The sequence below is a fragment of the Aquarana catesbeiana genome, linkage group LG04 (assembly GCF_042186555.1).
Source record: "Aquarana catesbeiana isolate 2022-GZ linkage group LG04, ASM4218655v1, whole genome shotgun sequence".
NCBI classification, from domain to species: domain Eukaryota; kingdom Metazoa; phylum Chordata; class Amphibia; order Anura; family Ranidae; genus Aquarana; species Aquarana catesbeiana.
Genome location: NC_133327.1, coordinates 246,978,308 through 246,996,652, shown reverse-complemented (window position 1 = coordinate 246,996,652; position 18,345 = coordinate 246,978,308). Strand labels below are relative to the sequence as shown.

The following is an 18,345-nucleotide window of genomic DNA, read 5'->3' as shown; positions in this document are numbered from 1 at the left end:
CCATCAGCTTCAAACTTCAGCTTGTTCAATTAAGTGTAGCAAAGTCTTTAACCTCTTCCAGCCTAATGAGGACCTTCAAGGCCAAAGACAGCTGACATCACTTCAATATGTAGTGGGTTGTGAGGCATAGTGGGTGCAAAGATGGTGAAAGTCATTGGGCGCCAGATACTTCTTGGAGGTTTTACTTCTTTTAACAGTCCTTTTTATATTTTGAAGGAAAAGAGGGTTAGGGCCAGGACACCCTTGAGTAGTTGCAATTTCAACTGGCAGACTCTGAGACTTCAATAGGACAGCCATACAGGGAAAGGCCCCAGCAAGACGCCACTTCTGCACATGCAGAATTGCTAACACAAAGTTCCACAGTTCTCCCAGCTTCACTACATCTACTTGTAGTTCTTCAGCCCATTGAGCTCCTAATCTCTCACTGGACTCTCTGATTCACTGACTCTGAATCCCTGGAGCTCCTCAAGGCTTTTGCGGTGGTATCTCCCTCAAGCGTCACCCACACTTCCCTGCTGGGTCCCTAACTTGGCACTCCAGATACATGTCAAGCTTCACCCCTGCTAACCAGCTTGGTCGCTGGCTTAACACACAAGGCTGCTCTGCAAGTGTCACCTCCGCTGGCTGGGTCCCTGACTTGATATCCGCCTGAAGTTTATTGATTCTCCACTGTGCCAGTTCGGTGAGAATACTGCTCTGGTACTTGCTTCAGTCACTCACTGTGGTCCCTGGTAAAGGTGGTTGGTCCTATAGTGGCGACAGCTTCCCTTCTACCTCTGACCATGACAGGTTCTCCAGCTGGCAGAACCATCACTTCCATCACTTTTGGTTGGACTGCAAGCCGCAGTCCCAGCCCTGCGCTGCCCTCTAACTTCTGGATAGGCCCTCACACAGCCTGGCAGCCAGATGCCCCCGGGATAGGCCCAATCTCCGGCCTAGTAGCCCAGGGTGTATAACACACGTCCACCCAGACAGCCATCCAGGTGGCACAGAACATAGATCACCTGACCTCTCCCAGAAGGCCAAGGGATTCAAGAAAACCCCTGCCCATTGGTGGAGATACCCCATATACACATAACCTGATCTTGGGTTGCCCTTCTCATATCTAGTACCACCAAGTTCCCGGCCACCTAGTGGTAGAAGATAAAAGTGCAACAAAGCCAAACTTGGGGAGAAATCAATAGATCTCTATCAATCAACTGCAGTAAATACTCCTGATAAGGAATTTGGTGAGGAGCTCCCTGACTAAACCCCAGGGCACTACATAAGCTTTGACAAAAAAAAAAACCTGGAAGCTGATTGGTTCCTCATGCAGTGCTGCCCCAGATTTTGCACGCTCTAGTTTTAGTAAATCAACCCCTGTGTTACCTGTCAAATGCCTAACATTCACATGTATTTAGAAGACTCACCTATACCCAAGGGAAGACTTGGGGCAGGTGGGGCACTTTGAGTGATGTCATTTCTGTAGGCCACAAGAAGCCATCCCTGTGCTGGGGACCAGCTGACTGTGTTCTCCACAAGGCCAAATGTTCCCCAGTCCTCACCTGCCCATAACAGCAGATGTATGACATTTATGTAACTTTGCCAAGTATCATTTGGTTACCTGTTAGCAGCAATGTTAGCACTCTGACAGCGGTACATTTTTGGCACACGTGGCCAGGACACCTCGTGTTGGAAAAAATGTATCCTGATCATAACACCTTTAACTTTCAAAATCTTGAAACCTAAATAAAACTATGTTTACATTATTAACACATATTCTATTTTTATGCATTTATATCCTAATCCTTGAGCCCCACCTTTAAAATATATCACTGTTAATAGTGTATTCTAAATAATTATCAAGCTATTTAAATTCATGTGATACTTTCTAATTTAACTTTGCAAAATTAAATAAACAAATTGTTCAGCAGAATATTGATAGCGAAACAGATACCTTATTTTCTGAAATGAGTGTGCCCTCAAGTGTTGAGTATGAGAACTCCTTGTAAAAAAATAAATCACACATTTGAGTATCTGAAATAAACAATGTCCCTGTAAATGTGCAATTTTAATTTTAAATATTTTGTAAAGATGTGTGGGCATCTTTAAAGCGTTTTTTTTCTTTCTGGGATATAGCTTCAGTAACATTACTAACAGGGTAAGTTCATCTTTATAAAAAAAAAAACTGCCTAAGCATCATCACTGCACTGTGCTCTCAAATGCTGAGCTCAGAGCTACTGCAAATGGGGAAAGAAAGCGCATGTGAGGGGGTTTGAATCAGAGAACAAGCTCACTCCTGTGATGGGGAAGGTGAGCAATAACACCAGGCTTCACTTTGGAACATCCTCAGCCAAGTCCTAGAATTATTAGACTCAGGCTTCCTGAGGTATGAAAATGGCCTACATGTATAACAAGAGTATTTTTATTATTTTATATATTGTTTTTATCTAGAGATGTCCATTATCTGCATAGGCAGTTTTTTGGTAAAGGTGAACTACACTCAAGTCCTGTTGATTGCTCCTTTAAGTGTAATAATGTTCCGTGCAGTAAGATAAGCTAGATAAGAGTGGTAACAGGTCCTCCTCACAGAGATAAACATCTGGCGCTGCGGGGGTTAACTTACTTGGCTCAAACATTGCAGTTCATAAAAGAAGCCCTGACGGCCATCCACCCCTTTCTGTCATTTATTCCATTCAGAAGACCCCTTGTATTGTTTTTCACAGAATGCAACACATTCTCTGACTAAGGAGGATCCTCTCATTCATCCACCAACTCCTCCAGTCACAGAATGTGTTGCTTGTTCACTGACCTGCATTTTTCCACAATAGATAAAGCCAGGGCAACGCTAGGGCACATGGAAAACAAACGTTTATGTGTCTACATACTTCATTCACACCACTGTGCTGGTGGAATGTGTAGCGCTGTGTGAGAAAATGCAACATGTCTGCATTTTTCCACACAGCATGTCACTGCACAGTAGCACAACACACTATGCTGCTGTGCAGTGACATGATTGAAGTGACAGTATACACTATACAGTAAACAAAAAAGAAAAAGAAAACAGCAGTATGATGTGCTGAAACACGCATCACACCGCCCCTGCAAGTGCCAGCATTACACTAGTCTGTATGGTAAAAAGCTGCGTTTGATTGTGCTGGCTAGCATGAACCTTGCCCGAGAGCTGTATTGTGTGGAAATGGCCTTGGCAACACATCTGGAAGAAAAATTTCTTATAATGACACTTCATTATAGTCTATAAAAGATCTGCTTGTTGGTGATCAGAGGTTGGCATAAAGTGGCCAATCCTAATCTACATTACGTACTGTAAAAAATCAATAACAATGCAGTTTTCCTCCATTAATATATTTATTTGATTAAACATAGAAACAGCTTAACGTAAACAACACTAGCACTGTGCAATGTGTGCTAATGTTTCAAAAACCTTGCCTCTATATTTCGTAATTTGTGCACACAGAACAGCTCTATTGTTCATTATTTATGCAGCTCTGCTTCTTGCCTTACAGTGTTACACAATAATTGTCCTTTACAGACCTTTCTTACAATACAAGTCTTTGCAATGGCCACCTTATTCTGTTGCTGATATCACATCTCATAAGTTGTTAAGCAGAGAAAAAAGCCAGGCAAAATATAGAACTCCCTAAAGTGGCTAATCTGCAAATATCTATATTTAATACAATAATAAACACATGGAAGAAAATGTGGAAGAAATAACCAAAATTAGGTTTAAAACTGTACTAACCTAATGAATGTACTAACTGAAAATACACTATACTTTGCCTTTTTTATTTCCCACACCAAAATTACAAGTATGGTTCCAGGAGGATATTTCTGCACAGACCAACTACCGCCATATATACCATTAGCAGCTTTGTGTCATTTGAAGTGCAGGTCTCATGTTGGCCATACATGATGCAGTGTAAATATTTGCCAGCACATCATGGATTTTTGCTTTCAAACATGGCCTGGCGAAGAAGTCCTGTTTGGCTCCTGAAACATTGCACTTCTTTTGCTTGTGATGTGATCATGCTTCAATTAAAAGAAAATTTGGACGCGAAGATCTGTGGTGTGCTGGCAAATATTTACACTTCATCACGCATCTTCCAGTTTACAGCTGGCAGTTGCTACAGCACCCATCTGCTTAGAGCTTTTTCCAGGATTGTGTGCGATAGGAATATGGATGGTTACTTATGTTGGCCATACACACATGTACTGTATGGTCACATATTAAGCCTTATTCACACTGAGCATCTAGTCCCTCTGTGTCACAGACTGGCATTTTGTGGGCTCAGGAGGCATAGGTGCTGCCTACAGCCTGGCTGGACATTGTACCAAATGGTTATCATGATAAAGGCAGTATGCACAAAAATCCTGGGACGGCTTGCACTGGGGCTAAACGGCCAGTGTGCATGTAGCATTAGGCTTGTAGAGCACTTTTTTTTAGATATTTCTCCATTGGAACGAATGAGTTTCTGATATAAGAGTTGCACAATTCTGAAAAAAAAGCCAGTCAGTCATCTATGCGCTGAAGTTGGGCAGTTTTTCAGGTTCACTTGGTTGTACAAAAGTCAGCCTCCACGATTACTCGTGTTTAAAATACCTCAGACAGATATTAAACCATGAATAAATAGCTTTATATAATGATAGTAGATGTCACGATCTCAGACCATTTCTCAAAATGGTCAAGAGGCTTCAAGAATTTGCCAAACCATCAGTAAGCACCATCATGAAGAGCAGTCAAGGTTGTACATGCAGCTATACTTAGTTGTAATGTCCATCAGCATGAGAATGATGCTTTGGATTTGCACAGTTATCCTTAGTCAAGTACGTTAAAGGATAGGCACTTATTGATGGATATATCTAATAAGAGGTTACTAAAAATAGCATAGTATTTATATTAATGCATTTTAATAAATACATTTTGCTTTGTATATTTTATCTGTTGAATTTAGTGCCTCTCTTTGGACACAAACAGATAGAAGCACTAAAGACATTTTGCGCCATCTTAGCCAGAGAATATTTAAAAAAAAAGGCAAAATATTGTCAAAGTGGTTATTTTTAAATTCAAGTTCCTCATCACTCCTTGTCATGCATATACCATAGTGAAGGAACCTAGCATTTCAAAGCTTGCTATGATGACAGAAACAAAGAGGCTGCCATTGCTAAGCTCTCCTGTAAAAAAGTCAGTATGCTTGACATTTCTGAGACTTTCTCTGGACTTATACATACGCTTATATACACAGGCACACTGGCATTTTCAGAAGGGCAGCCCCACTTTTTTTTTTAAACCACTAAAAAGTGTTTCTTTTGATAGTGCTTTTTTTGCCAAGGGCAAAAATAAACAGACAAAATTCATTCCTTGGTAGTCAATATAAAAAAAAAAAAAAAAAAAAAAAAACATATGTACAACATATATTCAAAAAAAATATTTAGTGGAACTATCATACAACAATATAAAAACTTGTGGCAGTTAAAGTAATATTAGAAATATTTTTTTAGAAAACAAAGACAAAAAATATATCATAAGCTACTGCCATCACAGTTTATATGAGGAAAATATAATTTGAGACGGCAAACATGACAATACAAAATCCTACCACAATGTACAGGATGAAGACATAAATAAGGGCACTTATCTCTTTAAAAGACCTAGAGATTCTTATATATTTGCTTTGCTATAAGACTATAATTTACATTGGACATTTTGTTGTTTCACTCAATAGTAAAAAGATGAATTGAGGTTGCCTCCTACCCAATTAAAGTCAAATCATAGAACATTCATAGAGGGGAATTTACTAAGACTGAAGCAGCTGTGCATGACAACCAATCAGCTTCTAGCTTCCATTTTCAAAGCTTAACTGAACAAGCTGAAGTTAGAAGCTGATTGGAAAAAAGATGCAAGACCTCTACCTGTGCCACATCCCAAAATAAAACACTAGAAAAACAAATGCAAGAGCTTGTCCTGCAGCTGGTGGACTTTACTGAAACACACACAAGACCGAAAGCAATTTTTATAAAAAGTATCAAATATTTATTAGTACAGATGTTAAAAAGAGAGCGCTTAGAGCAGTGGTTCTCAACTCCAGTCCTCAGGACCCACCAACAGGCCAGGTTTGCAAGATAGCTGAAATACATCACAGGTGATATCATTTGCTGCTCAGTGATTGCAGTATTCTAGTCTGCAACTCCCCAAGGTAATACTTAAAATCTGGCCTGTTGGTGGGTCCCGAGGACTGGAGTTGAGAACCACTGGCTTAGAGAATAGCGTCCAAAAAACAAGGTTTAAAACAGTATGTAAAAACTGATTGGTTATATGCACAGCTGCTCCAGATTCTGTCTGCACCCATTTTAATGAATTCCCACCATAGGTCTTGACCACCAGCTGTTAGACTTGTTAAAGTTTCTCATTTAATTCAAAACTTGGATTGATATAGTCTCCCATTTCACTTGCTAATGCTAAGTCAGTAGGGACAGCATTGTTTTTCTTGTTCATTGGAGGCCACTCAGAATCTTTGGCCAAAGTTCGGCGTATTTTCTTGTAGGGACTCTTTGATTTGTATTGAGTAAGGCGTTTTATTATGTCCCAAAGCATCCTGTTTTCAATTACAAATGCCTGGAAAAGTAAATAGGTATTAAATATAAAAATGTACTCCATGTTATCAAGACCTAAGAGTGTTTCTCAGCTGATTCAAAGTTAAAAAATATACATCTTTAATTGTTAAATTAAAAATGGACTAGGACAAAGAACAATGTATAAAAAGCAGTAACATACAATAACCAATCAAAAGGTACCATAGATGTGACAAACTAAACTGATCATGTTTATATTGATATTGTAAATAATTTATAGATACAGTATGTAAAACTGCCTATCATGTTAAATTTACAAATGTAAAAAAATATATATATATATATATATACTGTATATGTCCAGTACTGTGCAAAAGTTTTAGTCAGGTGTGAAAAAATGCTGTAAATTAAGAATGGTTTCAGAAATAGAATTGTTAATAGTTTATTTTTTTATTTTTTTCAATTAAAATGGAAAGTAAATGAACAGATGAGAAATAAAAATCAAATCAATATTTGGTGTGACCACCATTTGCCTTCAAAACGGCATCATTCTTCTAGGTACATTTGCACACAGTTTTCGAAGAACCTGGGCAGGTAGGTTGTTCCAAATATCTTGGAGAACTAACCACAGATCTTCTGTGGATGTAGGCTGCCTCAAATCCTTCTGTCCCTTCAAGTAATTCCGGACAGACTCAATGTTGAGATCAATGATGTTACTTGTAAATGCTCTCCATCCCTTTGAGAAACAAACTGTCTCCTGCTGCAGCCAAATATAACATATTTTGTCTCATCAGTCCAGAGTACCTGCCAGTGCTGTCTTTTGGCCTAGGCCGACAAGGCCCAGGCCTAGGGCGGCACTTTGCGGGGGGCGGCAGGAAAGCCACCCCCCGCACGAGAAAAAGCCCCCCGACCCTTCCTACTGAGTCCCGGCTCCCGCGGCTTCCCCCTGTGACTGCCTCCCGTCTTGATGTAGTGCAGCCCTAGTAAATATTATGGGCAGCAGTTGTTTGGGCGTGCTTGGCCGAGGGGAGTGGAGCGACTGGCATCCCCATAAGCGGCCGGTGACTGGCTGCATTCCATCTGACTGTCGGAGGCGGAGCCTAATGCTCCGCCTACCCTCCTCCGTGCTGCTTTCGTTCACTGGCTGCATCTTCTCCCGGCCCGGGTGTCTGTGATGATGGGAGGAGAGGGAGAGAGGAGCTTGAGGGGAACCCAAGGCAGCGGCCAGGACAACAGGTGAAATGAATTTCTATTGCTATAGCAGAAATTAACAGAGCTCATTTCTGCTATATTTTTATGTTTGGATCTCATCTGGATTTTTTTTAGCAGCTGCCTATAGACTGGATGATTGTTTGATTCTCACTCCATTATTTCCACTATTTCCTAAAGCATTTTGTTCACGTCTATTTCAATTAATTTATATTACTATTGTAATGTGCTCAATCTGTAAATATACAGATCATAATGTTGCAAAGTGATCCATGGTACAAACTCATTAAACAGTCCACATTTAGTGAAAGTTCATGTACTGCAAACTTTGCAGTGCGTGTAATTTCACTGAATGTGGACTGTTTAATGAGTTTGCATTGATTTCAGCATGTGCAAAGTGCCCCATGCATGCTGAAATGATTTCAAACTCACTAAAGAGGAGTTCCGGCTCCCCCCCATTTTAAAATTTAAAAGGTCTCTTTCACATGGGCGGTCCTCCCGATGGACTCAGCTTTGCTCAGCGGGGGATCGCTCCGTTGATCCCCGCTGAGCAGGCAGATGACAGGTCCATCTCCACTCACTATGCAGGGACAGACCTGTCGGAGCCCCGCTGTCCTCTATGGGGGAATCTGATGAAAATGGATCCGCCTGTCCATTTTCATCTGATCCGCCAGACGGATGGAAAATCAGGTCTCCATCCGTCTGGATTTTGCAGACAGGATCGGATCGGATAGGAGCGGATGTCAGCAGACATGTCACCACTGACATCCACTGCTCCATAGAAGTGAATGAAGCGTCCGATCAGGTCTGCCTGAAAAAGTGACAGACTGACCTGATCGGACAGCCCATGTGAAAGGGCCCAAAGTCAGCAGCTACAAATACTGTAGCTGCTGACTTTCAATATTAGGACACATGCCTGTCCAGGGTTCCCACGATGTCGACACCCCAGCCAATTTGTGGATTGGCTCTCGGGTGCTGTTGCCGCCATTATGTCCCGTTCCCTACTGCACATGTGCGAAGCACGCTGCACTTTCTGAATGGTGCGGCGGAGGAGGGGGTGTGGTTTACAGATTATAGGGTGGGTCTTAAACAGGAAGGGGTGTGGCCTTGACAGGGAGGGGTGGTCATATTTAAATTAGGGGGTGCACGAGTTCAGTCAGACCTAGGGCAGCACAAAACCTAAATACACCACTGGTACCTGCTGCTATTTTTCTGCATCTCACTTCCTATGTTTTCATGCATAGTTGAGTCGCTTAGCCTTGTTTTCAAGTCTCATGCATGAACATGTAGGAACTGAGGTGCAGAAAAATGGAAGTAGGTGCTCTGAACTTATGAATCAAAATTTGAAATATTTGGCTATAGCAGGAGGCACGAAGGGCTGGAGAGCAGTACAATAATGAGTATCTACAGGCAACAGTGAAGCATGGTGGAGGTTGCGAGATTGGGGCAGCATTTCTGCAAATGGAGTTGGAGATTTGGTTAGGATCAATGGTGTCCTCAATGCTAAGAAATACAGGCAGATACTTATCCATTACAAAAAACAAACAAAAGATTTCCCAGCACACTTACCAACCAGCTTGCAAAACAACCAAGTTGACCCTGTCTAACAATTCACGTAAAAAAACAAAGGGTTAAATCTGCACACATTTTCAAATAGCTGTGTAAGCTGTACCCACGCCAAAGCTCCCCTATATACTGTGGTCCTAACTCTATAGTTTTCAGAGTCTCCAAAGCTGGAGCACATATGCCTATCCTTCATGTATTATCATCGGGAAGCTTTTTGATTTGCCCCAAATGTATTCTGCAGTAGGACAACGACCCCAAACATACAGCCAATGTCATTAAGAACTATCTTCAGCATAAAGGTGAACAAGGAGCCCTGGAAGTGATGATTTGGCCCCCAACAGAGCCCTGATCTCAACATCATTGAGTCTATCTGGGATTAAATGAGGAGACAGAAAGATTTCGGGCAGCCTACATTTACAAAAGATCTGTGGATGGTTGCTGAAAATGTTTGGAACAACCTACCTGCCAAGTTTTTTCAAAAACTGTGTGCAAGTGTACCTAGAAGAACTGATGCTGTTTTGAAGGCAAAGGGTTGTCACATCAAATATTTGTTTGGTTTGCATTTTTTCTTTTGATCATTTACTTTCCATTTTGTTAATTGATACAATAAAACTATTAACACTTCTAGTTCTGAAAGCATTCTTAATTTACAGAATTTTTTCACATCTGTCTAAAACTTTTGCATAGTACTGTGTGTATATATTATATATACATTCATGGCACCGGGCACATGAATTACAGCTGCCTGATTTTTTTTTAAGGACCTGACTAGAGCCAGAGGCTCTAATAGTCTTCAAAATAGGTTGGGCTCGGGTTGCAGAGGCTGTGTCCAGAGCCCATCCAGGTGTGTTGCAACAGGGAATGAATATTAGTGTTGCAACACTGATCCTCCTCCTGGCCAAGCAGGTATGAAACCCATTTCCCGAATTGGCCAAAATGTCCGGCGATCCTACTGGATGCCTAATGCCGGGAGGAGCAGAGAGAAGACGCACCGTGGAAGCTGCTCCAGGAGAGGACACCGGAGCAGCTTTCCCCGAGCCCATCACGCTGGAAGATGCCTTGCCGAGCCGCGAGGGGGAGGGGTAGGTGGCAGTTGTGCTAGTGCCACTCCATGGCGGTTGTTTGTTGCCCCCCCCCAAAAAAACAGCCGCCACGGTTTGGGACGCTCTTGCTGGATATTATTACAAATTTTATTTACTCAACATCACATCGCAGAGTTTGCTGAAAGGCAGAGACACAATCTATTCTTTAGCCAAATATTCAGAGTGCAAGCAGAGAGGTAGCTATTGTTGCAGATACATAAAGCTTTACTGGACTGCAGCTTATATATTGTTTGCGTAATAAGACATATTCAGGTTGCTGGATATGTGGTTTCAAACACGTGTTTGTTAATAAATAAAATGTTATTTTACATTTAAAAGAACCTAAGAACCTGGCTGGTGGCGTTGTCTTCATGCAATGTTTCTATCATGTTGCTAAAGTGGATTGAGGTGTGATATCATATTTATAGCATACTGATGTTTACAATTAAAATAAATAAATCATTTTCTTTGAGTACATCATGGGACACAGAGTTAGGCTAATATTCATTACCTGCTGGGTTATACTTCATCTCCAGGTGAATGGACAATGGTAGACCAAAGGTATTTAGACAGGAAGTGATCCCCTATATAACCCCTCCCATACAGGAAGTACTTCAGTTTTGTAGCAAGCACTGAATCCTCAAAAAGAGGGGAGGGACCTCTGTGTCCCATGACATACTCAAAGAAAAGGATTTTACAGGTAAGTATTTTCATACATCATGGGACACAGAGTTAGGCTAATATTCATTACCTGCAGGGACGTCCCAGAGTAATAGCCTTGAGGGAAGGGAAACACCCTGCCAAACAATAGCCATCAAACCTTATACGGCAGCCCGCAGTACGAATCCTTGGCTACTCGAACATCCACTTGATAAAATTTTGTGAATGTATGCACTAAAGACCAGGTAGCAGCCTTACAAATCTGAGCCACAGATACCTGATGGCGAAGAGCCCAGGAGGTTCCTACACCCCTGGTAGAATGAGCTCTCACCCTAAAGGGAGGAGCTTTAAGTTTCAGACCATAGGCCTGAACGACCAATTGACGGACCCAATTGGCAATGGAAGCTTTGGAAGCTGCCTGCCCCTTCTTGGGTCCTTTTGGTAAAACAAAAAAAGAGTCTGATCCTCGGATCTCTGCAGATCTAGACAAATAAACCTCGACTGCCCAGACAACGTTCAAAAAATTCAGTCGTCTCTCTTCCGACGAACGAGGCTGAGAGAAAAAAGAAGGCAAAATAATGTCTTGATTTAAATGAAAGGCCGACACCACTTTTGGCAAAAGAATGGAAAAGGTCGTAACGCGGCCAATTCCTACACCCTTCTAGCCGAGGTGATGGCCACCAGGAAGGCTAGCTTGTGTGACAGCAAGTCTAATGGAATTTCCTTGATAGGCTCAAATGGTTGTTTCTGTAACACAGACAGCACCAAGTTCAAGTCACAAGGACACATGGGTGACCTAATGGGGGGAAGCAAGCGAGTTGCTCCCTGCATAAAGGTTCGGATCAGTGAATGGGAGGCTAAAGGCTTTTGGAAGAATACTGATAGGGCCGAAACTTGACCTCTGATTGTACTCAAAGCCAATTTGATTTCCACAGCTGACTGTAGAAAAGAGGGAATTCTCCCAATCACGTATTTCCTAGGATGCCATTTTTTGGCTTCACACCAAGCAGTCTTCCAGACCTTATGATAGATCTTCCTAGTAACAACTTTTCTAGCATTCACTAGGGTAGACACCAGTGGTGTATTTAGGTTTTGTGCTGCCCTAGGCCTGACTGAACTCGTGCACCCCCTAATTTAAATATGACCGACCCCTCCCTGTCAAGGCCAAACCCCTTCCTGTTTAAGACCCACCCTATAATCTGTAACCCACACCCCCTCCTCCGCACCATTCAGAAAGTGCAGCGTGCTTCGCACATGTGCAGTAGGGAACGGGACATAATGGCGGCAACAGCACCCGAGAGCCAATCCACAAATTGGCTGGGGTGTCGACATCGTGGGAACCCTGGACAGGCAAGGTAAGAGTGGTTGGGATCCTTGTCTGCTCCCCCTCTTTCCTTTTTATTCCCTATTTTTCTTTTCATATTTTTTATTATATTAATTTTGGCAATTTATCCTAGATAATCCCAAACCCTGCATCTGCTCCTGACGAGTGATATACTAACCACGAAACGCGTAGAGCTTTCCTATGATGCAACGTCACATTCCCCCATGTTTTACCATCCTACCTGAATACCATCTTAATATCATTATGCACCAATCCATTGTTGTTTAGTTATATGCTACCTTTACAATTTGGCTTGCATTCCTAGATCTATTAAGTTTTATTTCAAGCTCAGTGTGTACTATATATTGATTGCAATATAAGGTTTATATGTTACCCATTATTTACTATGCAATTTTATCATTTTATTATGCTACCATGTCTTGTTTGCCTTTTTGTTTACATTTATTGGTTCATACTATGATATGTAACAGTGTGCCTCACACAAAGTCCCAACCTTTTCCTCTTTTTTTCCAAATTATTAGGGATGGAGGAAAATCGCAGTTATTGCCTCATATAAAGTCCCAACCCCAATACCTTGATCCAATTGACCAGAATGACTGGAACTCCCTCTCTCCAAATCCTGCGCAACAAATGTGGAAGGAGAGAGATCGGAGGGAAAGCATAAACCAGGGAGTACTGGCTCCATGGAACTACCAGAGCATCTGCTCCGATTGCCAGAGGATCTCTTGTTCGGGACACAAACTGCTGTAGCTTGTTGTTGAACCTGGATGCCAGTAGATTGACCTCTGGCCATCCCCAACATGGGCAAATTTCCTGGAATACCCCTGGGTATAGGGACCATTCCCCCGGGAAGATCTGCTGGTGGCTGAGATAATCTGCCTTCCAGTTCTCTTCTCCCGGGATATGGACTGACAATATATTTGGCACATGTCCCTCTGCCCAAGCTAGTATGTGGTTCACCTCTTTCAAAGCTGAACGACTCCTGGTACCAACTTGGTGGTTTATATAGGCCACTGCAGTGGCACTGTCGGACTTAAACCTGATAGGGCAGTTCTGAAGCTCCACCATCCAGGACCGTAGGGCTAGACTTACTGCCCGTAATTTCATGACATTGATGGGCAGGATCTGTTCTGTCCTTGACCATTTCCCCTGAGCTGTGAGCCCATATAGGGTTGCTCCCCAGCCTGAGAGACTGGCATCTATAGTCAGTACTCTCCAAGTTACCAGGAAGGATTTTCCCTTTCGCAGGTCCTGCAGCCACCAGTTTAGGCTTAAGTGTGCCCGAGGAGATAAGAACATTGGATAATCCAGGGCTTGTCCTCTCCTGTTCCAAGCTAACAAGACGTCTTGTTGTAGAGGCCTGGAATGGAACTGGGCATAGGGCACCACCTTGAAGGAGGATACCATCCTCCCTAGAAGATTCATACAGAGCTGAATTGAGGATTGTCTGGTGCCCTTTATCTGATGCACCTGATTGTTCAGGGCACAGATCCTTGCGGGTGGCAAGAATACTCTTGCTTGGACTGTATCTAGGATTTGACCTAAATATTTTAGACTTTGAGCTGGTCTCAAGGTTGACTTTTCTGGTATTTATGATCCAGCCTAAGCTTTCCAAATATTGCACTGTGCATGTTATGCTCTGTTCTAGAGCCTGTAATGAGTGATCTCTGAGCAGGAGATCGTCCAGTTACCCGAGCACCAGGATCCCTTGGGCCATTAAAAGACCCAGTACTGGTGCTAGGACCTTTGTGAACACCCGGGGAGCTGTAGCAAGCCCGAGGGGTAGAGCCACAAACTGAAAATGATGTTCCTCTACTGCAAATCGCAGGAACCTCTGATGAGGCTGAAAGATAGGTACCTGTAAATATGCGTCCTTTATATTGATGGTGGCTAGAAAGTCTCCCATCTGGATTGAGGCTACTACTGAGCGGACAGACTCCATCCGAAAGGACTGGATCAGTAGATACTGGTTCAGGGATCTCAGGTCCAAAATGGGCCTTGTGTCCCCGTTTGGTTTTTGAACCATAAACAGGTTCAAGTAAAACCCTGTGCCCCTTTCGGATACAGGAACCTCTACAATTACTCCTTGATGCACTAAATGATGAAGTGCCTGAAGCAATAAGTCTTTTTTTGGAGGATCTGAGGGAACGCTGGGAACCTCTGAGAGGAAATGAGAGGGAACTCCCCGCAACTCCAGCTTGTAACCCGGGATATATTTGAGGTGACCCACTCATCCGGAATTATTGTTCTCCAAATGTCCAAAAAGGAGGGCTTGGTGCTAGGTTTAGAAGGATTTTGGACCCAGGGCTTTTTCTGGCCCTGGCCTTGCAGCTTGCCCCTGGCCCTAGCGCCCTGTTTACAGCGGAACTGCCTTGTCGCTGAGACATTTGAGGAAGCAGTCCCTGAAGTTTTAAACGAGGGATGCCTGGTGCTTTTCTTCACAGGAAGTAGAGAACTCTTCCCTCAGGAAATCTTTTGAATATGTATGTCCAAATGATCACCAAATAAACATTCCCCATGAAGAGGGGAAACCTGCCAATAATTTTTTACTGGGAAGCTCGGCTGACCAGTTGTTAAGTCAAAAAAGTCTGGGCATATGTACAGACAAGAGAGCCAAACAAGAAACCTGCTGTATTGAATCCTTTAAGGCGTCAACAACAAAAAACACAGCACTCAAGGAATATCTGCCTTATTTTTCAGGCAGATCATCATCCTGGTTAGGCATGTCAGGCCGTCTGATCTGATCCTTTATGGACTGGCAGATACCAATTGCTGCAACAGCTGGCTGAATAGCTGAACTGGCCAAAGAAAAGGAAGGTTTTAATAATAACTCCAATTTCTTGTCAACAGGGTCTTTCAAGCCCTGTGCATTATCTACCAGACAAGTTAAGTTCTTGTTTAAGGAAGAGACTGCTGCATCTACCGCTGGCATGCTCCACTTCTTAACAAACTTTTCATTATGGGATATAAAAGGGAAAACCTTTTAGGAGGAACAAAAATCAAATCTTGTCAGGAGGTTCCCAATCAGCATACTCTACCTGTTCCAACAGAGGGTGTAAGGGGAAAGCTTGTGTGGCCTGAAGAGGCTTCAGGGATCCCAAAGAGGAGCAGGGAGGCTCAGTAATCACTGCAAGAGGCAACTTAAAGGCAGAACAAACCATTTTGGTAAGAGTCAGGATCAAAAGCCTCTGTGATTGAAGGCAGACACCAACTGGATATCTTCTTGTCCAGATTGCTTGGAAGCAGACTCATCCGCCAGGCCATCCACAGAATCCTGAGCTTTAAGCTCTTGCCCATCCTCAACCCATTCCTGCTCCAGACTAGTGGCTCCGGGGAGGGGGATCTGTCACGCTTCTTGCCACCCTGCGGGATGGAGGTAATTATGCCAGCAATCCTGTGGTCTAACCTGGCTAGGGAGGAAAGTTCATCTTTAGTGATAAAGGGTGAAGCAGCAGCGTTGACTGTAGGCAAAATCTCAGATGGTGCAGCGGCTATGATTACCCGGAAGCCTCTGGTCCTTCAGGGAATACAACACTAGGGATACTACTAGGTTGATCAGGAACTACTGATGACATAGCTGTTTCCTTCCCTGTAGTGTTAGTCACAAAAAGGGAGTACCTGGGTGTAGTATTAACACACTTCAGAAGGGAGACCCTTTAATAGGGCTCACCAAGCCCCTATGCAACAATCCTGCTAAGCACCTTTAGCCTGCCAAGCAACACCTGTTGACTCACATGACCCGGGTAAGGAGAAATGAACTGCTGCAAGTGCCTGGTTCAGAGCCTGCTCTGTGTCCCACAGCTGCTTTCTGGAAGCACCGCATGCTTGGCATACACAGCTTAAATAAGCTGGCTGTGCGCTGGAACATTCTGCGCATGCGTGCGCACACACATGTGTACAATCCCTGCGAACGGGCGTGGCCGAATTTGCGTATGATGTGAATCTTCGTGCCCCCAGACAAAGGCTACGGCGGATGTGCGGTGAAGCCGTGTGCGCCATGGCCGCCAAACAAACTGCTGAGTCCAGCGGCGCTTTTGCGAACACGCGTGCGCCATGGTGAGCCAAGGCGAAAAATTGTGCTCCATCATACAGGTAAAAAACAGCCAGACACAAGCAAAAAAAGGTACACTTTGCAAACACCCACAGCTAGCCCAAAAACTCCCCCGTATGGTCACCGCTCACAGGTGTCCAGCCTTTAGCTAGCTTGACTGATTGTTACAATCACTGGGACACCCCACAATAATAATAAAGGGGTTTCACTTACCCATCCAGACGCAGAGCAGCTTAGAAACTAATCTTCACCCTTCACGGTGGGTTCCTGTCACTTGAGGACCTTCAAGGACTGGGTACCCTTTTCATGTTTAGGGTCCACTCCCTTGGACCTGTACAGCACACTGCAGGAATGCCTTAGCGCTGTAGTTTCCAGGATTCCACTCCCCAGGGTCCAGTGCCCGGAGGGCGCATTACAGGCAAAACCTTGCAGGATCTTGAGTCTTCTTTGCAAAGCTCGGGTACCATTTATCAAAGCATTTAAAGCCTGTGTCAAATGGATCAGATCGCTCAATCCCTTGATTCATTTAAGAACCGTTTGTGGGACTAGGGACCTGGAGCTCAGAGAGCTCAAACAACCGTGCCATCCTCCTTGCAGACACTGGTAAAAAACTGAAGTACTCCCTGTATGGGAAGGGTTATATAGGGGATCACTTCCTGTCTAAAGACCTTTAGTTTACCAGTGTCCATTCACCTGGAGAGTATAATGCAGCAGGTAATGAATATTAGCCTAACTCTGTGTCCCATGATGTATGAAAAAGAAATCTATTTTTTTAACCTGTCCTTTGCTCCTAACCCCCTCTAGCCCACCCTGCCAGCTCAACATCCAGGTCTCTCGTTGATACCATTTCCTCCTGCGGGGACTACTAATTATCCAAGTCCCGCAGGCAGGGATGTGGACACCCAGAAGAAGGACAGAGAAGAGAAGGACCTGGCATTGGATGATCATGTGACCACAGCATAAAGTGGTTGAAAGGGTAAAAGTTTTTTCTTTTTTTTTTTTTTTTAGCGTAATGCATTCTGTGCATGAAGATTAAAAAAAAAATAAAAACTTAATCGTAGTTCCCCCCACAGCTCCCCCCCTAAATACTTACCCGATCCTGATCTACATCCAGCACTGTGCAAGTCTGCAGCAGAATTTCTCCCTCTCCCGAGGGTGGGGGGGGCAGGGCTGAGCCAGGCTGTGTGTCTGAATAGACACAAACAGCCTGGCTCAGGATATAGCACACAAGTGCCCCCATAGGAAAGTCATCCAGTTCCTGCCGAAGTGACTGCTTTAGGCCGATTCTTGGTCTGTGTGTACCCAGCTTTACTTTTCTTTCCTGGTAACAGTACAATTACTAGCATGTTCTTTCCTTGTTTAAGAAATGTCACTTTCCATTCAAGTGTCAACACTGTCAAGACAGGAAATCAATTGAATTTTCCCAACGTGACCATAAACGACATTAAAACCTAACAAAGGTTCTAACTTTTCCCAACCCTAAACATAAAATGACATATCTTAGAAAATACAAATACATTAAAAAACCAAGTCAACCATTAGTTAACACGCTGCAGACAGATAAATGGCCCCAATTGGATATAGTATTTTAGTGAGTTTTTTAGTTTCTATTAAATCTGAAACATATTCATTTGTCAACATCTAATATTTCAGGATATGCCTCTCTATAAGCTATAAGATAAATCCATAGAGGAATAAAAATACTGAAACACAATCACAATGTCTTTATGCTGGTTACTTACCTCTGTAGCATAGGAAAGGCCTAATATAATAAGCAGCATTATTATGATGGATCCTCTCCATATGAGAGGTGTACAAACAAGCTAAAAAGACAAAAAAAAGTGACACTCGTAGTAAATTAC

The 18,345-nt window shown here is 43.1% G+C and overlaps 1 protein-coding gene across 1 annotated transcript in view; it reads right to left on the bottom strand.

Moving 5' to 3' along the window:
• Positions 1–3,318: 3,318 nt before the first annotated feature.
• Positions 3,319–18,345, bottom strand: part of LOC141139839 (probable cation-transporting ATPase 13A4) — a 156,966-nt gene continuing 141,939 nt past the window's right edge. Inside the window, exons 29-30 of the mRNA XM_073626363.1 lie at positions 18,226–18,306; positions 3,319–6,613 (exon numbers count right to left, since the gene is read on the bottom strand). Coding sequence (XP_073482464.1) covers positions 6,395–6,613; positions 18,226–18,306 — 300 coding nt within the window. The 3' untranslated portion in view covers positions 3,319–6,394. The remainder of the gene's footprint in view (positions 6,614–18,225; positions 18,307–18,345) is intronic.